Below are 19,938 nucleotides of genomic sequence, written 5' to 3' on the forward strand. Positions count from 1 at the left end.
AATTTCTGGAAAGAAAATTAGTTAAATGTGAAGAACAGGGGTAGAATGGAATAGTGGAGAATGGAATAACACAGACACAGTTGTTGCATTTGTTGAAAAATGACAACGTAGCGTCGTCTACTAGTAAATCGTGTCAATATTTCTTTTGTATTTCCGTACTACTTTTAATTTACCTGAGGTGTGGAGCTTGGAATAGGTTGGGTTTGATTGGATCGGGTTTGAGATTAGGGGACTAGGGGTATGTTTGGCCAAGCTTTTGGAAAACAACTTCTGTTTCTTAGAAGTAGTTTTCCAGAAACTATTTCTAGAGAAACACTTGTTAGAAACAGAATTGTTTGGCCTAATAAATTTAGAAGTGATTCTTAGAAATAGAAACTATTTTTCCCTATTTGGCCTGTAGTAGTTTTTTTTATAATTTTGAAACAAATTAAGCTAGTTGTTTATTTTTTAATTGAGGGATATACAATTAGTTTCTTATACATTATTGTTTATAAAAATTCAATTTAAAATTTTGAACAGTTCGTAAGTGTAATTTTTTTTTTTTTTTTTTTTTTTTTGAAAGAATGTGGTCGGACTTTTATTAAATCAAGTCAATTTGCGCCAAAGTGGAAATGCTTTGGGGAAAAGAACCGATACAAACATATTCATCACAATTGTACGTATTCCATCTAGCAATACAATGCGCAACCGTATTACAAGCTAGCCCTTCTCACATGAGATAAAATACAAGAAATGAAAAACATGCTATTTTTCCTAATGCCATCATAGATATGAAAGATCAGAGAGAAACCCACATTCCTTTGCTTTACTCCATTGATTACCAACTCTGCATCAGTCTCCAAATGTATATTATTATATCCCAATCACCGCAATCAATATTTGAATTAATCATCTATAAATAGCACTATTGAATTCAACAAAGGAACCCTCCAAGGCTACAATTTCAAACATATGCAAATCAAATTGAATCTTTAGAAAGACAAAGAGATGTTACTTGGACTGGATCAATGGAGAAGAGCTAGACAAAGAAAAGATTTAACGTAGCAGAGGAGGAAACACAAACCATGGTGGAGGACGCAACGACGAAGAGTGACGATGGTGGCGGTGATGATGACGTTGGATGAAGCATTGCTGATGAGTTTGGTTGGGTGGACAAAAAGCTGGCTTTGTTGGTCTCGGAGGACCAGATTGCGTATCGCCGGTGACGTTTCGCCGGTGGGGTTGGGTTTCTTGAGATGAGAGAGAGAGCTCAGACATGTTCATGAGAGAGGAGATGAGAGAGAAAATGGGTTTTTTCTTATTAGATAGGATATTGGAAGTCTTTTTGTAAAATATTGGGGGTGTTTCTGTCCAAATGAAAATTTCATTAAATGAGGGAAATGGCTCCCCGAGAAACAGCTAAGAGAAGCTCCAATTTGGTGCTTCTCATTCTACCCATCCTAGAAGCTATTTTGGGCTTCTTATAAAAGTGTTTCTATTTCTTAGATTTCCCTTGTTTGGCCCAATTTCTGTTTCTTAGATTGAGAAACAGTTTCAGAAACTAGGCCAAACAGCTCCTAGTACCATTATCGTAGACGAAGTTTGATCAATCAATCTGAATCCGACTTCATTTCTTATACTTGTTACTCCCTCCTTCCCTAAATTAGGTTCTTGTTTGTAAAATTACACGGGAATTACGGAGGAAAGAATAAGACAAATAACAATAAAATATTTCAATGGGAAATACAAAACATTAAATGATATCTTTGAGTAAAACAAAGATAGATTAATGATGTCATATCATCAATCCTTTGCAAAAAAAAAAAAAAAAAAAAAAAAAAAAAAAAAAACATGCTTCTAATTGAAAATTAAGAACCAATCATATTCATTAGGTTAGTTATAGGAAGTACAAACTTGAGAAAAACGATGGAGAGAGAAAATAAGAGTAGGATTAGGATAGTAAGAGTGAGAAAACATTAAATATACAACAGAAAAAGAGAGTTGATTTGGGATATTTGGAAAAAAAAAAAAACTTACTAAAAATGGAAAGGAAGAATGTAATTTTGGAATACCCAAAAGAAAAACCAGGAATGTAATAATGCTCGCAATAGTTTGAGTTTGATATGAGTACTTTTTTTTTTTTTTTTTTTTGAATTGATATTAGTATTAAATCCAAATGTTTCACTCCTAGTGTAATTTGTTGTTGGATTAGGTCCATTGTATAGTTTTAGATTTTTTTTTCCCCATAATTTTATAAATATATAAATAGCATATATTTAATACTAATATATAAATAGCCTAAACAAAAAATCTACATTTCAAGCGATAAATTCTGCTAAACAAGCTAAGCGATGCATAAAAAAAATATGCCAAGTATGAGATTGGGACACAGCAAAACGACTAAATGTTGGGGGTGTAGGATGATGCAAGGGGGCATGCGGTGTAGCATGGGAACAAGATATGTGCACCAAAGAACAAGGCATACAAACACCTATTTTTGGCTTATGATTAACAACCTCCATTCTTCCAACTAAAAAATACTGTCAAAAACAATTAAAGAAAAATAAATGCACAGATACCATACAATAGCTGAATGAAAGCTCTAAACAAAGTTAACATAAAAAATAAAACTAAATAAATAAATAAATAAATAAATAAAAAAAAAAAAAAAAAAAAAAAAAAAAAAAAAAAACAGAATTGCATATACTTTACATGATTGTAGTTAAAATTTAAACTAATGATTGAAACTTTGTTCTCTTCAAACTTAATGATTGTTAAAACACCTAAATTAACCAGCACAGAAGGGAGAAAACAATAAAAACAGAGGATACAGACAAGATAATGATCACTATATCTTTCACAATTGAAATTACAAGCACAGTTTTTTCAGATGTCAACATATCATATTTTTGTGAAAAAATGGGTAAGGTAACATACTGTTCTACATTGTTTATCCAGATAAGACAAAATGATGGACATTTTTAGAATCAAAATCAAACTAAAGAACCAGTTTGTCACATCTGTTGTATGCATATTTTCTGAGGAAAACTGTAACCGGTCAAGGTCTCAGGGGCTCCTCAAAGTGGAAGCAATAACTACCAGGGCATCCTCTTTGATTTCAAAGCTGCACACAATCAGAAGAAACCAAGACAAAGTAGCTCATTTGCATGACTGAGATTCTTGAAACATCACCACAAAGTACTGGCTGTAAACTTCATTCTAAACCTTAATCCGAATCACAAATGAACCTGTTCAGGAAGCAACATATGACCGGTGCTTAGGTTGCAAGATACAGAAATGAAAATGAAAACTTGGAACATAAAAGCATAACACATTCAAAACAACAAAAAAGGATATCTGCTGAAAAACATGATGTGATTGATTGTATATAGATATCTCTAGAAGTAAACAATTAGACTAGCTGCAGTCAAAGTGTCGAACCAGCAGGAGAAGAGTTGATTCAGAGTCTAATTTCTGACTGTAGGGATTTCAAGATCTCTATATTGAAGAATGCTACCAAAGACTAGTGACCATATAACACGCTTTAAAATAGACCCGACACCCAAAATGTCTAAATCCAACTTAGGCATTATTTATGATAATGAGCCATTTATAGCAGCTCGACTGCAAAAAAGTCATATAATGTACTAAAAACTGAAAATAGCCACCAAGTATCTCTTTTCAGATGAAATTAGGAATTAAAATAAAAGCCACACAAGCTTTAAAATGATCACTCACATGCAGGAAGGTTAGAAATATCTGCTGAAACAGCACAAGGTATTCCCAAGTTTGTAAGTGCCCCCCTTATGATTCCACATGGAAAGTAGAGATGCATACTTGCTGCCTGTGCAGCTTTGTTCTCCACCGAAGCCTCAGATGTATCTTGGGACGTAACAGAGCTATCAGGTGACGGATCAACAGATATGTGTGATAGCCAACGGAATCGATTATCTTGCAGCACAAAAGTACCCTAACCAAACATAACATACTAATCTTGTGAGACAATAAATCTTCAATTAATTAATATCAAACCATTTTGTAGTTGGCAGGAACTCACTCTATGATTTGTCTTCAAATTGTCAATCTGTTTCTTGAAGATTTCAGACCAGAAATCCTTACAGATGAACTTGATTGCGTCAAGATGGTCACCAAATCGTGGTCTATCCATGGTATACCTAACAAAAACAACTTCATGTAACAAGCTGAAACTTCCTAATTCCTACTTACTATAGCAGTAACTAAATGCAAACAAGCATTTGAACTCAAAATTTGAAAAAACAAACAGTAACTAACAGCAAATTAACATGAAACATCAATCTTGAACCTTATTTTACTGAGAATGTGCACTTCACTAAGGAGGCTATTTGGCTATAAGCCTTATACACATCAAAAATGGGATGGAATCAAATAAAGGAAACAAATAGAATGAATTTCCAACCCATTCCCTTTTCTCAGAAAAAAATGGTCCTACTTGCTCCCTCACCTTTCGTCACTCCAGCATTTATCTACCTGAATCACGATGAGCAGCACTCCTCCCCCTCCCCCCAATCAACCAACTAGATGAACTTTTAAAGTTGATTTTAGGGCTAATTTGCTAATTAAGGTAGAGGTGTGGAACAAACTACAATGCGGTAAACTGGTAATACATTTGGAAGTAGCAGTTATTTCACCTCTTGGTATTTCACTTCAAATAAAGCAGGAAATTTTGACTTTAACCTTAAACTTCTCTTACATTTCAGTCCCTTATGAGCAACATAGTCCATATGTTGAAACATTAAGTTGAACCAGTAATTTGAAACGGACTTCAGAGGAAAAGGTTCATGGATTTTTTCTGGTTTGGAAAGGAATAAGCACCCTAAGTTGCATTAAGACTTTTAATAGATCTTACAAGGTCTTATTAACAAGGCTTATAAAATGAGATCAAGAAATAAACTTGCCAAAGCATAACACTCACATAATCTTTCCCAATAACTACCCCATCACAATTTTCAAACATCATTCACAATTATCTCAATCCTTGCGATCTCTTAAGTCTACATTTTACAGGTCAACAGCATGCAATGTACAAACATATTTGTAAACACCCCACCCCCTAAAACCTGCTGAGCATTTAACAACTCTCCCTTTACATAGGTCATACACCATTACAATGGTTAAGCTTCTCGGTATCTAAACTTAGATCACTTCCCTTCTAAAATGAAGTATAGTCGGATGATTAATCATCAGTAAAATATGAAAGAAATTTCAACAATACTCTCAATAGAAGTTAGTATAGGCTTCTCACATAAGTGGAATACAGACAGAGAAGTTCTTGTAACTGATCAAAATGCTCGTAATTTAATTCGTACGAGTACATTAAAAGATCCATGAATAGCTACTATGATTACCTACTCAATAATTACGAATTATCTCATCAAGCTTCTAGCGTGACGGATCTTACTCGTTTGGCAGCCGAGAAAATGGTGGCCATAACACAATTTACACCATTTTTCAAGACAACGCAAACTATAGTACAATATCTGCCACATTGTGAGAAATTTACCAATACTAATCAAAAATCTCCTACATTGTGAGAAATTTCCCACCAATTTCACAAAACCAATCCCTAACAAGCTAAATCCCCAATAACCCACCAATCTCTAATCCAAATTCAATAAAATCCAAAATTATCACTAATCACGAATTTGTCAGAAATTCATAAAAACGATCAAAATTCCCTTAAATTTCAAAAAATCCAACCAGATCGCATCATCACAACAACTAACGATTCCAACAGAAATGAAATTAGGGTTTGAAAGAATGAGAAAAAAGCGAATACCTCTCGGAAAGTTGATGGCCAACTTGGTAGCCAATGGATTCGATACGACGAGCGGCGAGCTCAGGCTTGGTGGCGTAGAAACGATCGGCGTAAGATGAAACCATTTCAATCAATAAACTATCTACACAACTCTCTGCTACTTCCCTCCCCATTTTCTCTCTCTTCTCTCAGCTTCCAAGGTTTTTGTGAATTTGATGATGTTGAGTTTACAACCCAGAAAATGAAGTTAAAATTTACCAGAAGAAGAAAAGAAGGGAAAGTTTTTTTTTTTTTTTTTTTTTTTTTTTGAGAAAAAAAAAAAGAAGGGAAAGTTGAGAAGCAAATTAGAGTTTCCTGACCCAAAAAAATTACTACTACCCGACCATATTTTGTGCATCATAGGGAGAGCTGTCAATTCGGGTAAATATGTCGAGTTTGGGTCGGGTTAGTGTGGGTCGGGTCATCTCGGGTCGGGTCAGTACGGGTTAATGTCGGGATCTATGCGGGTCGGCTTCGGGTTGGGTCATGCTTGAGTCGGGTCACGTCGGGTCATACATCTTATCGGGTTTGGGTCGGGTTTAGGTCGGGTCAATAAAAGGTCGGGTTACATTCAGGTCGGGTGAAAAACAGGTCGGGTTACATTCGGGTTTTTACGGGTTTGAACGAGTTAGGGTCCTGTTCGGGTTCGAGTCGGGTTCGGTTCAAGTCAATTATTTACGGGTTATAAGCAGGCCGGGTCATTATCGGGTTCGAGTCGGGTTCGGTTCAAGTCAATAATTTGCGGGTTATAATCAAGTCGGGTCATTTTCAAGTCGGGTCATTCTCGGGTTCGAGTCGGGTTCGGTTCAAGTCAATAAAATTTTAATTTTTTTTTTAAAGCTCCAAATCAAATTGCATAATTTAAAACATTTAAAAAAATATTAAAATAAACAAGTGATACTAAAATTTGAAAAAAAAAAATATAAGTAGTTATATGGAAGTTTATTTACGGGTTATAATCTCATGTATTTGTTAACGTCGAATCTCTATTGTAGATGTCGTATGACTTTTAATTAATGAAATGTTTTTGCTATTAAAAAAAAAAGTTTATTTATAAGATAAATTTAGAAAAAAAATACATTTGGCTGATTTAATTAGACAAAATCACTATCTTTTAAAAAAAAAAAAAAAAATTTAGACAAAATCACTATCACCGATTCGATCACCTCACTCACCTCATATTGCCTCAAATACGTTTAAAAAACATTGACAGCTCAAACAGTCACAGCTCTACTCTAATACTCTATCACCTCATGTCCTCATATAGCTCATTGCTCATATAGAAAGTTGAAGATAATTAGGAAAAATAAAATCAATCACAATAGAGATTTCATGGTAAAAAATTTCGTCAATCTCGCCACTAGAGTGCAACCTTCCTTAATATACTAAGATTCAGTCATTTTTTTTTATTTTTTTTTTTTAGTTTTTTTTTTTTTGCTGTTGTCCAGTTCAGTTTTTCTTTGACGAGGATTATGTAAGAGATAAGTCAAGTAAGATGAGAAAGACCACTTTTGTTTCATAATTGGAATCCAACATGTTAATAAATTGAAAAAAAGCCTGAAACTCAATAGTCAATACGGAGTACTCTTTTTATTCTAAAAACTCCTAAATCCTAAAATTCGGGTTAGTAATAGGTCGAGTTTAAATTCGGGTCAGGTCAATAAGAAGTCGGGTTGAATTTAGTCGGGTCAATAACAAGTCGGGTTGATTTCGGGTCGGGTTTGTAACAGGTCGGGTTTAAATTCGAGTCGGGTTAGGAACGGGTCGGGTTGACCTCGGGTCGGGTTAGTAACAGGTCGGGTTGAATTCGGGTTTTGACGGGTTAAATCGGGTTTGGGTCATTCTCGGGTTCGAGTCGGGTTCGATTCAGGTCAGCAAATTTACGGGTCACATTCGGGTCGGGTCCTCTCTAGGTCGGGTCATGGTCGGGTTCGGGTCTCAAATACTCTGGTCAACTCGGGTCTATGGTTGGTTTCAGGTCGGGTTAGGTCGGGTTCAGGTCACCATTTTTTTCGGGTTCAGACGGGTTAGGGTTAGGGTCGGTATTTCGGGTCAGGTCAGCTTTTGACAGCTCTAATCATAGGTAATGAAAAATATACTAGTAGTATTTTGAGGGAAATTTTGACTTTTGCTACCTGTCAAACAGGTCGAATTCATTTTTGCTACTCAGCAAAACTTTTATTTTATTTTACTACCTAACATATGCCCATTTTTAAATTTTGCTACCATTGAACAGAATCCGTTTATAATTCCGTTACCACCTTCATTACCACCTTCCGGCCACCACTCCCTCCTTTGCCACCGTAAAAGCCTCCCTGTTAGCCACAAAAAAAAAAAAAAAAAAAAAAAAAAAAAAAAAAAAAAAAATTAAATCAACCACCCAAGAAACCAACCTTGCCCCCTCCCGTTAGCCACCCAGCTCCCTCCCCCCGACCGGCGAACCCATCCCACCCCTTTTCCCCCACAAACGCAACCCAGCCCCCTCCCTTTTCCCCTGCTGCCCCGACCCTAGCCACCACACCGAAACCACAATCAAAGATCCGAATCGCCGCAACCACCACCACTACCACCACACTTCTGCAACACTTTGCTCCAAACCCTAACGAATCGACCCGCCTTAACCTTTTCGGCCACCCTAACCCCTAAACCACCACACCGCAACTTTTTTCGACAAACTTAAATTGATTTCTAGACGAGGTTCGATGGACCTACGATTTGGTCTGATTTCGGGAATTGATGTGGGTGGCAGCGATTGGTGGTTTGAGTATCGGTGGTTGGGAATTGATTTTGTGCGGGTTGAGTGAGGAGGTGGTTGCAGGGGTTGCGATTGTGGGTTGGTATTTGGAGAGGAGCTGCGCGTGGTGGCTGATTTGGTTGCGAGAACGGGGAAAGGGAAAGGGGGTGGGTTCGGTTGGCAGCGTAGGGGTGGGGGAAAGGGAGGGGGGTGGGTTCGCGCCGGCGCCGGCCGAATCTCTGGGCACCCCGGCAGGGGGGAGGGAAGGGGTGGCAGCTGAGGGGAGGGGTGGCAGGGGTGGGTGGTTTATTTTTTTGTTTTTTTATTTTTAATTTATAATTATTTTTTAAAAAAAAAAAAGTTTAACGGAATTATTAACAGATCCGATAAGTGGTAGCAAAATTAAAAAAAAAGGGCATATGTTAGGTATTAAAATAAAATAAAAGTTTTGATGGGTAGCAAAAATGAATTCGACCTGTTTGACAGGTAGCAAAAGTCAAAATTTCCTATTTTGAGATCTTGTTAAAAGCGTCACGTTGTATATTTATCAAATTTTTTTATAATTTTTGCTTATAAGAAATTAAAGATATTAATAGTTGAATTTATGCATTGGCAAACGTTACTAAAGAAACGTGTCAACTAAAAAGAAACGGATGAAGTAGTTACTAATATACCAAAACTATGGAGTAAAACTGGTAAAGTACTTGTAAAAAAACGAGTATAAAGTTCGTCTCAATTTTTAAATTCATGACATGGATTTATTTCGGGCGGTATAAAAATATCTGATCCGTTTGATCCAATCCAAAATTTCAAGTATATGCAAAAATAGGGAAGCAAATTGGAGCTTCCTGATGGTTTTAATTATACTCCCTCTGTCCCTTAATTATAAATCTATTTCTTTCATTTATTACTCACATAATATAATAAAGAGAAATGGACATATAATAAGGGGCGGAGGGAGTAATATTTAAGAAACAGTAACATAAATTAACAACTTATGTAATTAAATAATTAATAGAGTATAAAAATGGTCAAATTTGATCATTGATATATATAAAATTCAAAATATTACATTTAAAGAGAACAAGCAAAATATTTAATGCTTGTTTGGTTGGAAGATATTTTTCTTGGAAATGGAAATTCCCAGGCAATAGGCAATAGCTAAAATAAGTTGTGTTTGATAAGAAATTTTATTTCCCAGGAAATACCTATTCCCATGATGTAACCAAACATTTTTGCACAATTTTTATGCAAATTAGCAAGGAAAAAACTTTTCCATGAAGTATATGATTTCATGTGGGAATTTATGTCCCATGTTGAACCAAACAAGTAATTAAGTAACTCCACACCATTTAATTGATATGGACTATTATTGTAGGTAGGGATGACAGTGAAGAGGGTCAGATGCGAATGATGGTACCTCCATACCCATATCCGTCTAAAATTCTTATACCCATCCCCGCCCCATCACCCGTTGCGGGTACAATATCCACATCCATACTCGCCCCACCGGATACAAGATAGGATCTATCCCCACCCCAAAATTGTCCCAAACTCATTGCCATGATGCTCCATTATATCACATTAATGACGATTATATCAAATTAGAAAATTGGGACTTTTACTATCCAAGCTTATTGGGTCTTAGGGGATATCAAGTTTCATAAATTCTAAATTTTTCTAGAAGAAATATGGTGCGGGTATAAGGTGGGTACGGGGTGGGGCGGATATGGGACGGGTCTACTCTAAAATCCATACCCGCCCCATCACCTATGGCGGGTACACATTTATACCCATCCCCGCCCCATCACTTGCCAAATCTCCTTCCATCCCCGCCCCACTTGGGCGGGGTGGGGCGGGTCTCCCATTTAACCCAACCCACTACCATCTCTTGTATGATTATCCTCTTCTTCCTTCAAAATATTGATTACCATTTATCTCTATATTTTAACTTTATTAAGAGTTGTATTGAATTGATAATTAATATTAGAGGTACGTAGGGCAGGTATGTAGTATATGGGGGAGTAAATGAAATGAAGTAAACTTATGCAACTATGCTAGCTTAAAGTATTGATCAATCCTTTTTTTTTTTTTTTTTTTTTTTTTTTTTTTTTTTTTTTTAATGATTCATAAAAAAAATAAGTCGATCTTAAAGAGATGGAAAGAGTACATAATATCCTAATTGACGCAACCATGCTAGCTTAAATTTATATTAACAATTTCTTAGAAATGATTTATAAAGAAAAATAAGAAAATATTTAAGAGATAAAAGGAATACATAACATCCTAATTGATACAAGTACTCGTATTTGTTTTTGTAAAGATAACATGTAATATGACAATAGTTAAGTAGAAAACCCTTAGGTACCTATACTTGATTATGAGTTCAAATCTTGTCAAATTACTTTTCTCTAAGTTTTTAAACCTACTTTTATCTCTCCATTCCTCTCTCGATCTTTCCTTAGGTGCTCTCTTTTTCATTATCAATTACAGTTCACTAGTTCGATATGGCATGTTGAGGCACCAATCAAGCAATCAGTATATTACACAGACCCAAATGTAGCAAAGTACACCCAATCCTCAAATGCTCATTTGCTTTGCCTCAAGTGCTATTTTACTCGACGTCAGAATTTGCGAACAAGCAGGCAGAATGCCAAATGCATTGGCATAAAGCAAGTTCAAACATAAATGCAAATCACATTCATAAGCCCTAAATAGGATAATATAATAGATCAAAGTTGCAAAAGCCGTTAAATATATAGCTAGGTAGTATAAATCATCAAACATAGTTCACAGCCAATGCAAAATCCAAACATATAACAGACTCCAGTAGATTACATAACTTGGCCAATTCAAGTCACAATAATTCTAATTTTTATTTAGGACCCATCTCTCTCTCTCATTTTTTTTCCCTAGACTAATCTTTGATGGCATAGCAAGGAAACCACAATCTGCACTTCTATTTCTCTTTAACCTTGAAGACCAATAATTCCTGCACCAATATCAGAAATTTTGTTACTATCAATCCAAAAAATTGAAGATGATTGGCAACCTGACTAGCACTATAGTCAGGGATAAGAATCCAAAAACCATTCAAGGATTTATAAGCTTACCACAAGCGATTCTTCCACCAGCATTGCCTGTGGTCTTGCTGAGTTCATGTCCACCTAAAAATAATATATCCCAAAACAGAGATGAATCAGGATTCTCTTACAGTATTCTGATCTGTGTATGAGATAAATGCGGCTACAGCAGGTCTTGTAACACACAGAGCTAAAAATAAATTCCAGCTCTAAAAAGGCGTACAAGGATCTGTTTCATTGTGCTCTTCTTAATGCAAAGAGTAAATTTAAGTCTTTTAACATGTAATGTCCATGACATGAAGCCATGAAGGTATGTTATAATTACAACAGCAACTATGTGCAATTCTAAGAGACCTACATGGCTAAATCCAAAGCATACATATTTCAACTTCCAAAACTTTAATTATATGGGCAATGAGATGATAGCATGCTTATTTATACGTTCTCTGTAAATGCATGTTTTCAGTCTATCACGGGCCAAGCCTAGTTGGTTAGGCAGTTAAGAAAGAGAGGCCTTTTCTAGATACTTCTATACACAAACAGCTTCTTGAAATCTCTTTAAAAATAGCTCTTAAGTTTGTTTGTTTGTTTGATTGTTGAACACAAATAGATTTTTAATCTCTCTCTTTCCCGATCCTTCATTTTCTCTATTTTTTATTCTCTGTTCTTTTTGCTCAAATCTTTTACTATTTTAGGCTTTTAGAAATGGCAAAAAGTGAGAAAATCCAACCGGATAAGATATAAATATATGCTACCTCCGTTTCATTTTATTTGCAACGATGTGACATTCACCAACATCTAGGTAAAATTTGTTTGAGTGGTAATAAAAATAAAAATAAAAAGAAGAAGGTTGTATCTTGCATGTGATGAGGAGATAGATAGGAAAAAAAAAAAAAAAAAAGGTAAAAGAGGAAAGAAAACATTTGTTGCAATTTATTATAGTTTCCATTTAAGGTAAATGTTGCAAATAAATTAAAACAGAGGTAGTAGATAGCTTAATAGAAACCATCTTGTTTACTCATTCAGCATGTAATGCAAAAAGAAAAAGGCACTCATTAGGCTATCCCTCAATGATGTATTCCAAGGCTTTTCCACAATCAGTTAGTAATGATAAAAAGCTACCCTAAATGCTATAAGATCACTCAAAAACAATTTAACTCTCTATTGTCTCACCACCCTAGATGATTAAATTAGCCCAATAATTGCAAGTTCAACATAGCTTCCTCCAGATTGCATTAGCCTCAATAAAAGGTTCAATTCAGCAAATTGACATAATGGATGGAGTGATGCCTTAACTAGTAATGACAGGTCAAATGTTTTGGACCAGCAATTAACTAATAGTATAAAAACATTACCCCTTCCAAGATCATCGGGATCAGCATGGACAACAACAGCCCTCCCCACAATAGAATTGGGACCAGAAAGAGGTATCTGCAAAATAAACATCATGTTGGGTTAATACAAATTGATACAAGATAAAAATAAAATAAAATAAAAAATAAAAAAAGGATTTTGGGGTCAACAAGATGAGGGAAACAAAAATTACCTGGTTATCAATGATGGTAAAGGTAGCAGTACCTGAGACACACAAATGAACAAAGAGTAGTAAATAAGAAATTCAAAGCCGGATTTTGGAACATGGAATCTATAAAATTGGTATAAACAAATGCAAATTTGCTTGAGACCCCAAGCTATTGTCATATCTTTACAAGAGATGGAATGCTATGAACTATGGACTCCAGAACCTTCTTGCTTTCTAGGCAAATATAGATACTCCATACTAAAGATGCTGAGTAGAGACACGGGAGAACAAAACACAGCCCCTAACCTATATAACTTGATGCTTAATGGTCTAATTGCAATGTCTGTCATCAAAATTTCAAAGCTCACAAACTGATTAAATTTCACCTTTCATCACTCCAACATTTCATCTTCCTGACAACAACCCCAACTAGATAAACTTTGAAAGTTAATTTTTGGGTTATATGCTGATTGAGATATTGGTGTGGAGCAAACTAGAAGTGGTAAACATTTGGAAGTAGTACTTATTTCATTCTCTTAGTGTTTCGCTTCACATAAGGCTGGAACCTTTAACCTTAAACTTTTCTTACATTTCAGTCTCATATGAACTGCATAGTCCACATGTTGAGGCATAAACTTATAACAGACTTGAGAGGGAAAGGTAATGGCTGTTTTTGGTTTGGAATGGAATAAGCACCCCCATTCACACGAAGCCTAAACCTCACAAGGAAATTATTATTTAACAAGTCTTTATAAGAAGAGATAGACTTGCCGAAGCTGGTCTACAGGCAATATAACATTCACATATTTTTTCCTAATCCCTACCCCATCACAAATTCCACATACTTCCTCCGTTACACATTATGTGCAACAAACCTTATTGCACGTTTCCCAAGACAAAATTTCTTAATAGGGTGATTAACAAAGTGAAGGGTTTTTGATCAAGGGTAGGAGAGAGAAAGGGGGAAAATAAATCAACCACCACCATCACCTGCCATGCCTCTCTTCGACACCACCCACTAGCAGCAACATCCACCACGCCCACCACCCACCAGCAGCAACATCCACCACGCCCACCACCCACCAGCAGCAACATCTATCCACCACCACTCACATTCACCCACTCCTTGAAACCACCACTACCACCCTATCCCGTAACCACTCCCTCCCCACCGCCATGACCCGAAACCCCAACAACCAAATCACACCAACACCGCAACAGTAACCACCGTACCCAATCACCCAAAACTCACCCCAGCCAAATCGCAACAACACCGCAACCGTAACCCAATTTCACAGCCAAAACCAACTTTGCCCATTTCACAACCATCATAAACCCAAATCAATTTTTAAGGTTTCAATTTAGAGGAGAATCGGCAGCTATAACAAGGGGAAAAGGATCCGATGGCAACTTTGACAAGGGAAAAGGAGATCGGCGACTTGATCGGCGGTGGTTGTGAGAGGAAAAAAAAAAGAAAGGGAAGCAATAACAAGGTTCGTGGTGGCAGGAGGATTTTTGGGAATTTCGGGTGGAGTAAGGTGGTGCTTAGGTGGATTCGGGGTTAGGGGGTGGGGAATTTCGGACTGGGTTGTGGCTGTGAGAGAAGAGTGAGAATAATATTGGAGGTGGTGGCAGCGGCAATGGCTAAGAGGGAGCTGAGGTGAGAGAAAACTTGGTGATGATGGTGGTGGATGTGATTGTGAGGGAGGAGAGAGATTGGGATTAGGGTAAATCATGAATGAATTAATGTAGGTTAATATCTTAATGACATATAATCTTATACATTAAGGTGTGTTACTAAAATTAAGTAAGGGTAGTTTGGTTATTTTACACGAAAAATTTTTACCACAAATGGAAATATTTACTTTGTTGCACATAATGTGTAACATCCGTTTTTGGAAATTGTTGCACATAATATGTAACGGATGAAGTACATAACATCCTTCAAAGTTATTCTCAATCCTTGTGTTTTCTTAAGCCTACCTTTTACAGGTCACCAGCATGCAATGTACACACATATGTGTAAACACCCCATTCCCTCTAACCTGTTGAGTGTTGAGCATTCAAAAACTCTCCCTATTAATACTATACTGCAATGTTTTGGTTTCTTGTTGTTTAACCTTAGATCACTTCCCTTTTACAATGTATAGTTGGATAACAAATCATCACTAAAATACAGCAAAAGGTTTACTTCAGCAAATTATTAAAATTAACATGAACAGCAATGACAACTCAAGATTGACACAGCTATTGGATGCTAAATTCAGACGGATCCTTCTTAAATCTATTTCCTCATTCTAGTTTACTTCAGCAAATTAAAGGATGGAAAAGGGTAACAGAAAACTCTCTGAACATCATCACCAAGAGATTAAAATTCAGCAACGTACCATCATCCCCAACTGTGATGTTTCCAAGATCACCAGCGTGGCGAACTTCGTCTTCAGGAGCTCCATGCTCTTTTCCATTTGGGTTAAAGTGTGGTCCTGCAAACATGTATATCAGACACTACCCAAACATAATCTTCACTTCCAGAACACATAATCATAAATCATTATTAAAGTTGTACAACGAAATTCGATTCATACCAGTTGACATACAGCCGTTTGTGGTGTCACCAAGGGCATGAACATGAAATCCATGGAGCCCGGGCTTAAGACCCGAGACATTTCCAGTCACAGTTGTTGGGCCTAAAAGAAAATGCAATCAAAACCATCAAAATTCGTGTAACATTCTTTTGATGTTTCAACCAACAAGAAAATAGATATCAAATTTTACCATCTCCTTCCTGGTTGAAGTAAACAGTACCAGCAACACCCTCACTGCTGCTTAGAACAACCACGGCCTTGCCCATGTTTATGTGTGTATTCTAGAAAAACAAACACTGCTAATAAGTTCGTAATTATTCGATTAACGAAACAATAATCACAATCAATACAAAAATAAGATCAACAACATTGATTGATGATATTTGCACAAAAACACTGCAAAACATATACAGAATAAAAATGAATTATAACAGCGTTCAGCTTACGCAAGGCCAAAATTGAGCTTATAGTACAGAGAAACACAAACAGCCATTTAAAAAATTCCAAAAAATATCGTAATACACAAGAATATAAGATTATCAAATTCAGATTAATAGTCAAAAAATAAAAAATCAATTCAAAAGCAGAAGAATGCAAATAAAAAATTCAAAAAAAAAAAAAAAAGCAATCAACAACACCGAAAAACAATGATCTAGTCAATACATAATCAAAATAACTGGAAAAATTAACAGATGTATATAAAAATCAGTAAATGCTATAGATTTGAGCGAATAATCAAAGGAAATCGCATAATTAGAGTTGATTTCGATGATCAAAACAATTAGATAAACCCTAAATTGAAATCGAAAAAGAGAGGGAATGATGACGAGAAGAGAGAGAAAGAGTACCTCAGAACACCCCTGAAAAATTGAAGAGATAGAAAGTGAGAGAAGAGTTGAAGATTCGAGCAAAGGTTGAAATGAAATGAGGTGAGTTGGTGAGTAGTGAGGTTTATATAAAAGGAGTTGAATTTTCAAGTTAAGACAGGTAGCCGCACGACTATAAATAAAAAGTTCTAGTAGTTTCTATTACCTACCTACTCCCACACAATGGATAGCCTCGTATTTACACCTATTTTAGGGTGGAGTTAGCTCATAACTTTAATTCTCCTGTAAAATGGGAATTTTTTTGGATTTGGAAACTTGATATTGCTCCAAAACTAAAGACATTTATTTGGCAACTGCTACTTAATGGTCTTCCAACTAGAAATAATTTGATTTACCGTAATATTAATGTCCCTCATATTTGCCCCTTTTGTAATTCACATACTGAAACACAGGATCATCTGTTTCTAAATTGTCCATTTATTAGACAGTATTGGGATGCAGATATCGTTAGTCATTGGATGGGAACTCATGTTAATACTCCGAATCTCCTTACTCTTTTTCGGGACATTCGTCACAATGTTAACCTTCCTGTAAAAAAAGATTATTGTTTCTTTATGGAGTATATGAAAAGGTCGTCATGCTCTTATTTTTAATCGTATCCCCTCTACTATTATGAGTATTTATTCTAGAGCTTTCAAAATATTTACAGAATGGAATATTCGTTCTCATCTTGATTCTTTTATTGACATTGTTCCCAAGACCCATTCTCCTCTTTACCATAAAACCATCCAAGTAGATTGGTCCCCTCCTGCAGCTGGTGTTTTCAAAATTAATTTTGATGGTTCTATTTGTAATAACTTTGGTTCTGCCGGAGTTGTTATTAGAGATTATACAGGAAATAATGTTGTTAGTCGTGCTTATAATCTTGGTACCTCGACTCCTATTACTGCAGAAGCTACAGCTCTCCGTAACAGTCTTCTCTTAGCTATTGAACATAATATACGAAATTTTTTTATTGAAGGTGATAACCTTTTAATTATAAATATTTTGCAGGATAAAGCACGTTGTCCTTGGAAAATTCATTTGCTAATGAATGACATCAAGAAGTTGTTGGCTCACTTTGAGGTTGTTTCTTCTTGCCATGTGTATCGAGAAGCTAATCGTGCAGCAGATTATGTTGCAGCTATAGGCCATCAAATTTCAGGATATGTAAACATTGACCCTAATGTAGATGCTAATTTTTCTTATTTTATTTCTTTAGATAAGTTAGGGTACAGTCTTGAGAGAAGACTTTCCTAACTTTGTATTTTTCTTATCCAAAAAAAATAAAAAAATAAAAAACCTATTTTAGGGTGGATGTACATCAACCCATTTTGGAATGAATGCCTCATTTGGGTTGTTCATTCATGGATTCATCATAGATTGACATGTACCGATTAATCTGTACAATACGACACGACTCGTAATAGATTTAGTAGTTGTATGCTAGATCTCCTGATGTGAGCGTGTGATATGGAGTAGTTTTTATTAGAAATTTAGAATTGTACGTTACTCAAGTCGGATTGTTGAATTCCTTCTGTTGCATTGAAATGTCATTCGTAAAATACTAACGTGCACTTAGTTTTATCCTTTTATTGGTTTGTTTTATTACCATTGAAGAGTCATGTCTTTCTAACTCTTCTTGTCCCATCTCAGCTGCTTGTTTTATTATCATTGAATAATCAAGTTTTACTGACTAGTCTTGTACCGCGTTACTTGTTTATTTTTATTACAAACAAAAATGAGGGGTCATGTCCTAGCGAGAATTCTTGTTCCAATTAAATTGATTGTAGTATCTTAGTTACTTTTCAAATTATAATTATTCATTCACAACTAGAAAATTGGTTGATCATCTTACGTCCATGTGTTTCCATTGCTATAAACACATACATTTTTTTTAATCCATGATCAAACAAGCACACAAATTTCATGCAAGTTTTAAACAAGCACACAAATTTCATGCAAGTTCTTGATGTTGATCAGTAAGAGGTATTTGATCAAGTAATTGACGATTTCATCTCAAAATACTTTCCAAACACAGTGCTTTCCCTATTAACTACACCATAGATTGCACCTCAAAATGAAATTGAATGTATCTTATGTTGGAAATAGTAATGCAATCGGATGACTCGCGCCCGATCGGGCGAAGGTGGTTAAGGAAAAATTGGGAACTCTCGCGCCCGATCGGGCGGGCTTCGCTCGACCGGGCGACGGGCAAGAGTTTTTCTACGAGATCTCTCGCGCCCGATCAGGAGGGCTTCGCCCGACCGGGCGGCGGACTCAAGTTTTTGACGAGCCCGATCGGGCGGCTTCGCCCGATGGCTCGCCCGGAATGGGGATTTCAGATCGCCCGACCGGGCGGTGTCCGCCCGACCGGGCGCGACACTACGTCTGGAAAAACCTGATCTCGCGCCCGATCGGGCGGCAGCTCGCCCGATCGGGCCCGCCTTTTTTCCTAGGTCGATTTGATTACGTGTTTCCTTTTCTAGGACTCATATAAATACGAGTCTTACCTTTTCGTGACATTATTCACTTTTCTAGCCGAAAACACAAACCTACCTTTTGAGATCTGAACAGTTCTTGAGCAATTCCACTTTTCGAGTTCGGGTGCACGGATTACGGAGAGAGTTGCGTTAAACTTGGGGGGCGTGCGTCACTAGGAAACTTGTACCGGTGGTGGCGTATTTCGCTTCTAAGGCAGTGGATTATTGTTCCACGGCGCGACTGTGAGTTTGGGATCTTCAATCCAGGAAGGTTCTAATCTTTTATTGTTTGTTATTGATTTCAACAGTTATTTTACCAACAATTTAGAAGCGAAATAGAATTTGATTTATTCTGTTAATATCATGACTAGCAATTCTCAAACTCGTCTATACCTAAATCTGTCTAAGGTTGAGTCTCTTGATGGAATTAATTATAAGAGATGGTCACAAAGGATGTTGATTGCTTTTGAACAAGTAGAGATTGATTATGTTTTGTTTAGGGATGCTCCAAAACCCATTGAGCAAACCAATACCATGATTGAAATTCCTAATACTCTTGCTCCTGAGAATAAAGAATCTAGTTCTAGTCAAAGGATCACTACTATTATTGCTAATGAATCTGAAATCAAGAAATTTGATCGTGATAATAAATTCGTTAGAGGTCATCCTTTGAACAGCATGAAAAACAACATTTTTGATTTGTATCAATATAAAATCTGCTAAAGAGATGTGGGAGTCTTTAGAGAAGAAATTTGGTGCTGATGATGCTGGGAAAAAGAAGTATGTGACTGGAAATTGGTTGAATTTCAAATTGGTTGATACAAAGCCTATTATGGACCAAGTCCATGTG

The 19,938-nt window shown here is 36.2% G+C and overlaps 2 protein-coding genes across 3 annotated transcripts; both read right to left on the reverse strand.

Annotated features, from left to right (window-relative positions):
* Positions 1 to 2,807: 2,807 nt before the first annotated feature.
* Positions 2,808 to 6,168, reverse strand: LOC145626639 (uncharacterized). Of its 2 annotated transcripts, XM_081679109.1 has the most exons (5): positions 6,095 to 6,168; positions 5,798 to 6,043; positions 4,037 to 4,154; positions 3,718 to 3,949; positions 2,808 to 3,227 (listed from the first exon to the last, which is right to left on the reverse strand). In XM_081679109.1, exons 2-5 carry the CDS (start codon positions 5,947 to 5,949, stop codon positions 3,199 to 3,201), a joined length of 531 nt encoding a protein of 176 aa, XP_081535235.1. In that variant the 5' UTR covers positions 5,950 to 6,043; positions 6,095 to 6,168; the 3' UTR covers positions 2,808 to 3,198. The 2 variants fall into 2 exon arrangements, with proteins under 2 accessions (XP_081535235.1, XP_081535234.1); XM_081679108.1 differs by lacking the exon at positions 6,095 to 6,168 and having other exon boundaries at positions 5,798 to 6,071.
* Positions 6,169 to 11,287: 5,119 nt separating this feature from the next.
* LOC145628862 (superoxide dismutase [Cu-Zn]-like) lies at positions 11,288 to 16,744 on the reverse strand. The gene is made up of 8 exons (XM_081681287.1): positions 16,588 to 16,744; positions 15,930 to 16,020; positions 15,740 to 15,841; positions 15,542 to 15,637; positions 13,179 to 13,210; positions 12,988 to 13,063; positions 11,663 to 11,716; positions 11,288 to 11,541 (listed from the first exon to the last, which is right to left on the reverse strand). Exons 2-8 carry the CDS (start codon positions 16,003 to 16,005, stop codon positions 11,519 to 11,521), a joined length of 459 nt encoding a protein of 152 aa, XP_081537413.1. The 5' UTR covers positions 16,006 to 16,020; positions 16,588 to 16,744; the 3' UTR covers positions 11,288 to 11,518.
* Between the last annotated feature and the right edge of the window lie 3,194 nt (positions 16,745 to 19,938).

This window comes from Chenopodium album, chromosome 4 (assembly GCF_948465745.1).
Source record: "Chenopodium album chromosome 4, dcCheAlbu1.1, whole genome shotgun sequence".
Taxonomy (NCBI): domain Eukaryota; kingdom Viridiplantae; phylum Streptophyta; class Magnoliopsida; order Caryophyllales; family Amaranthaceae; genus Chenopodium; species Chenopodium album.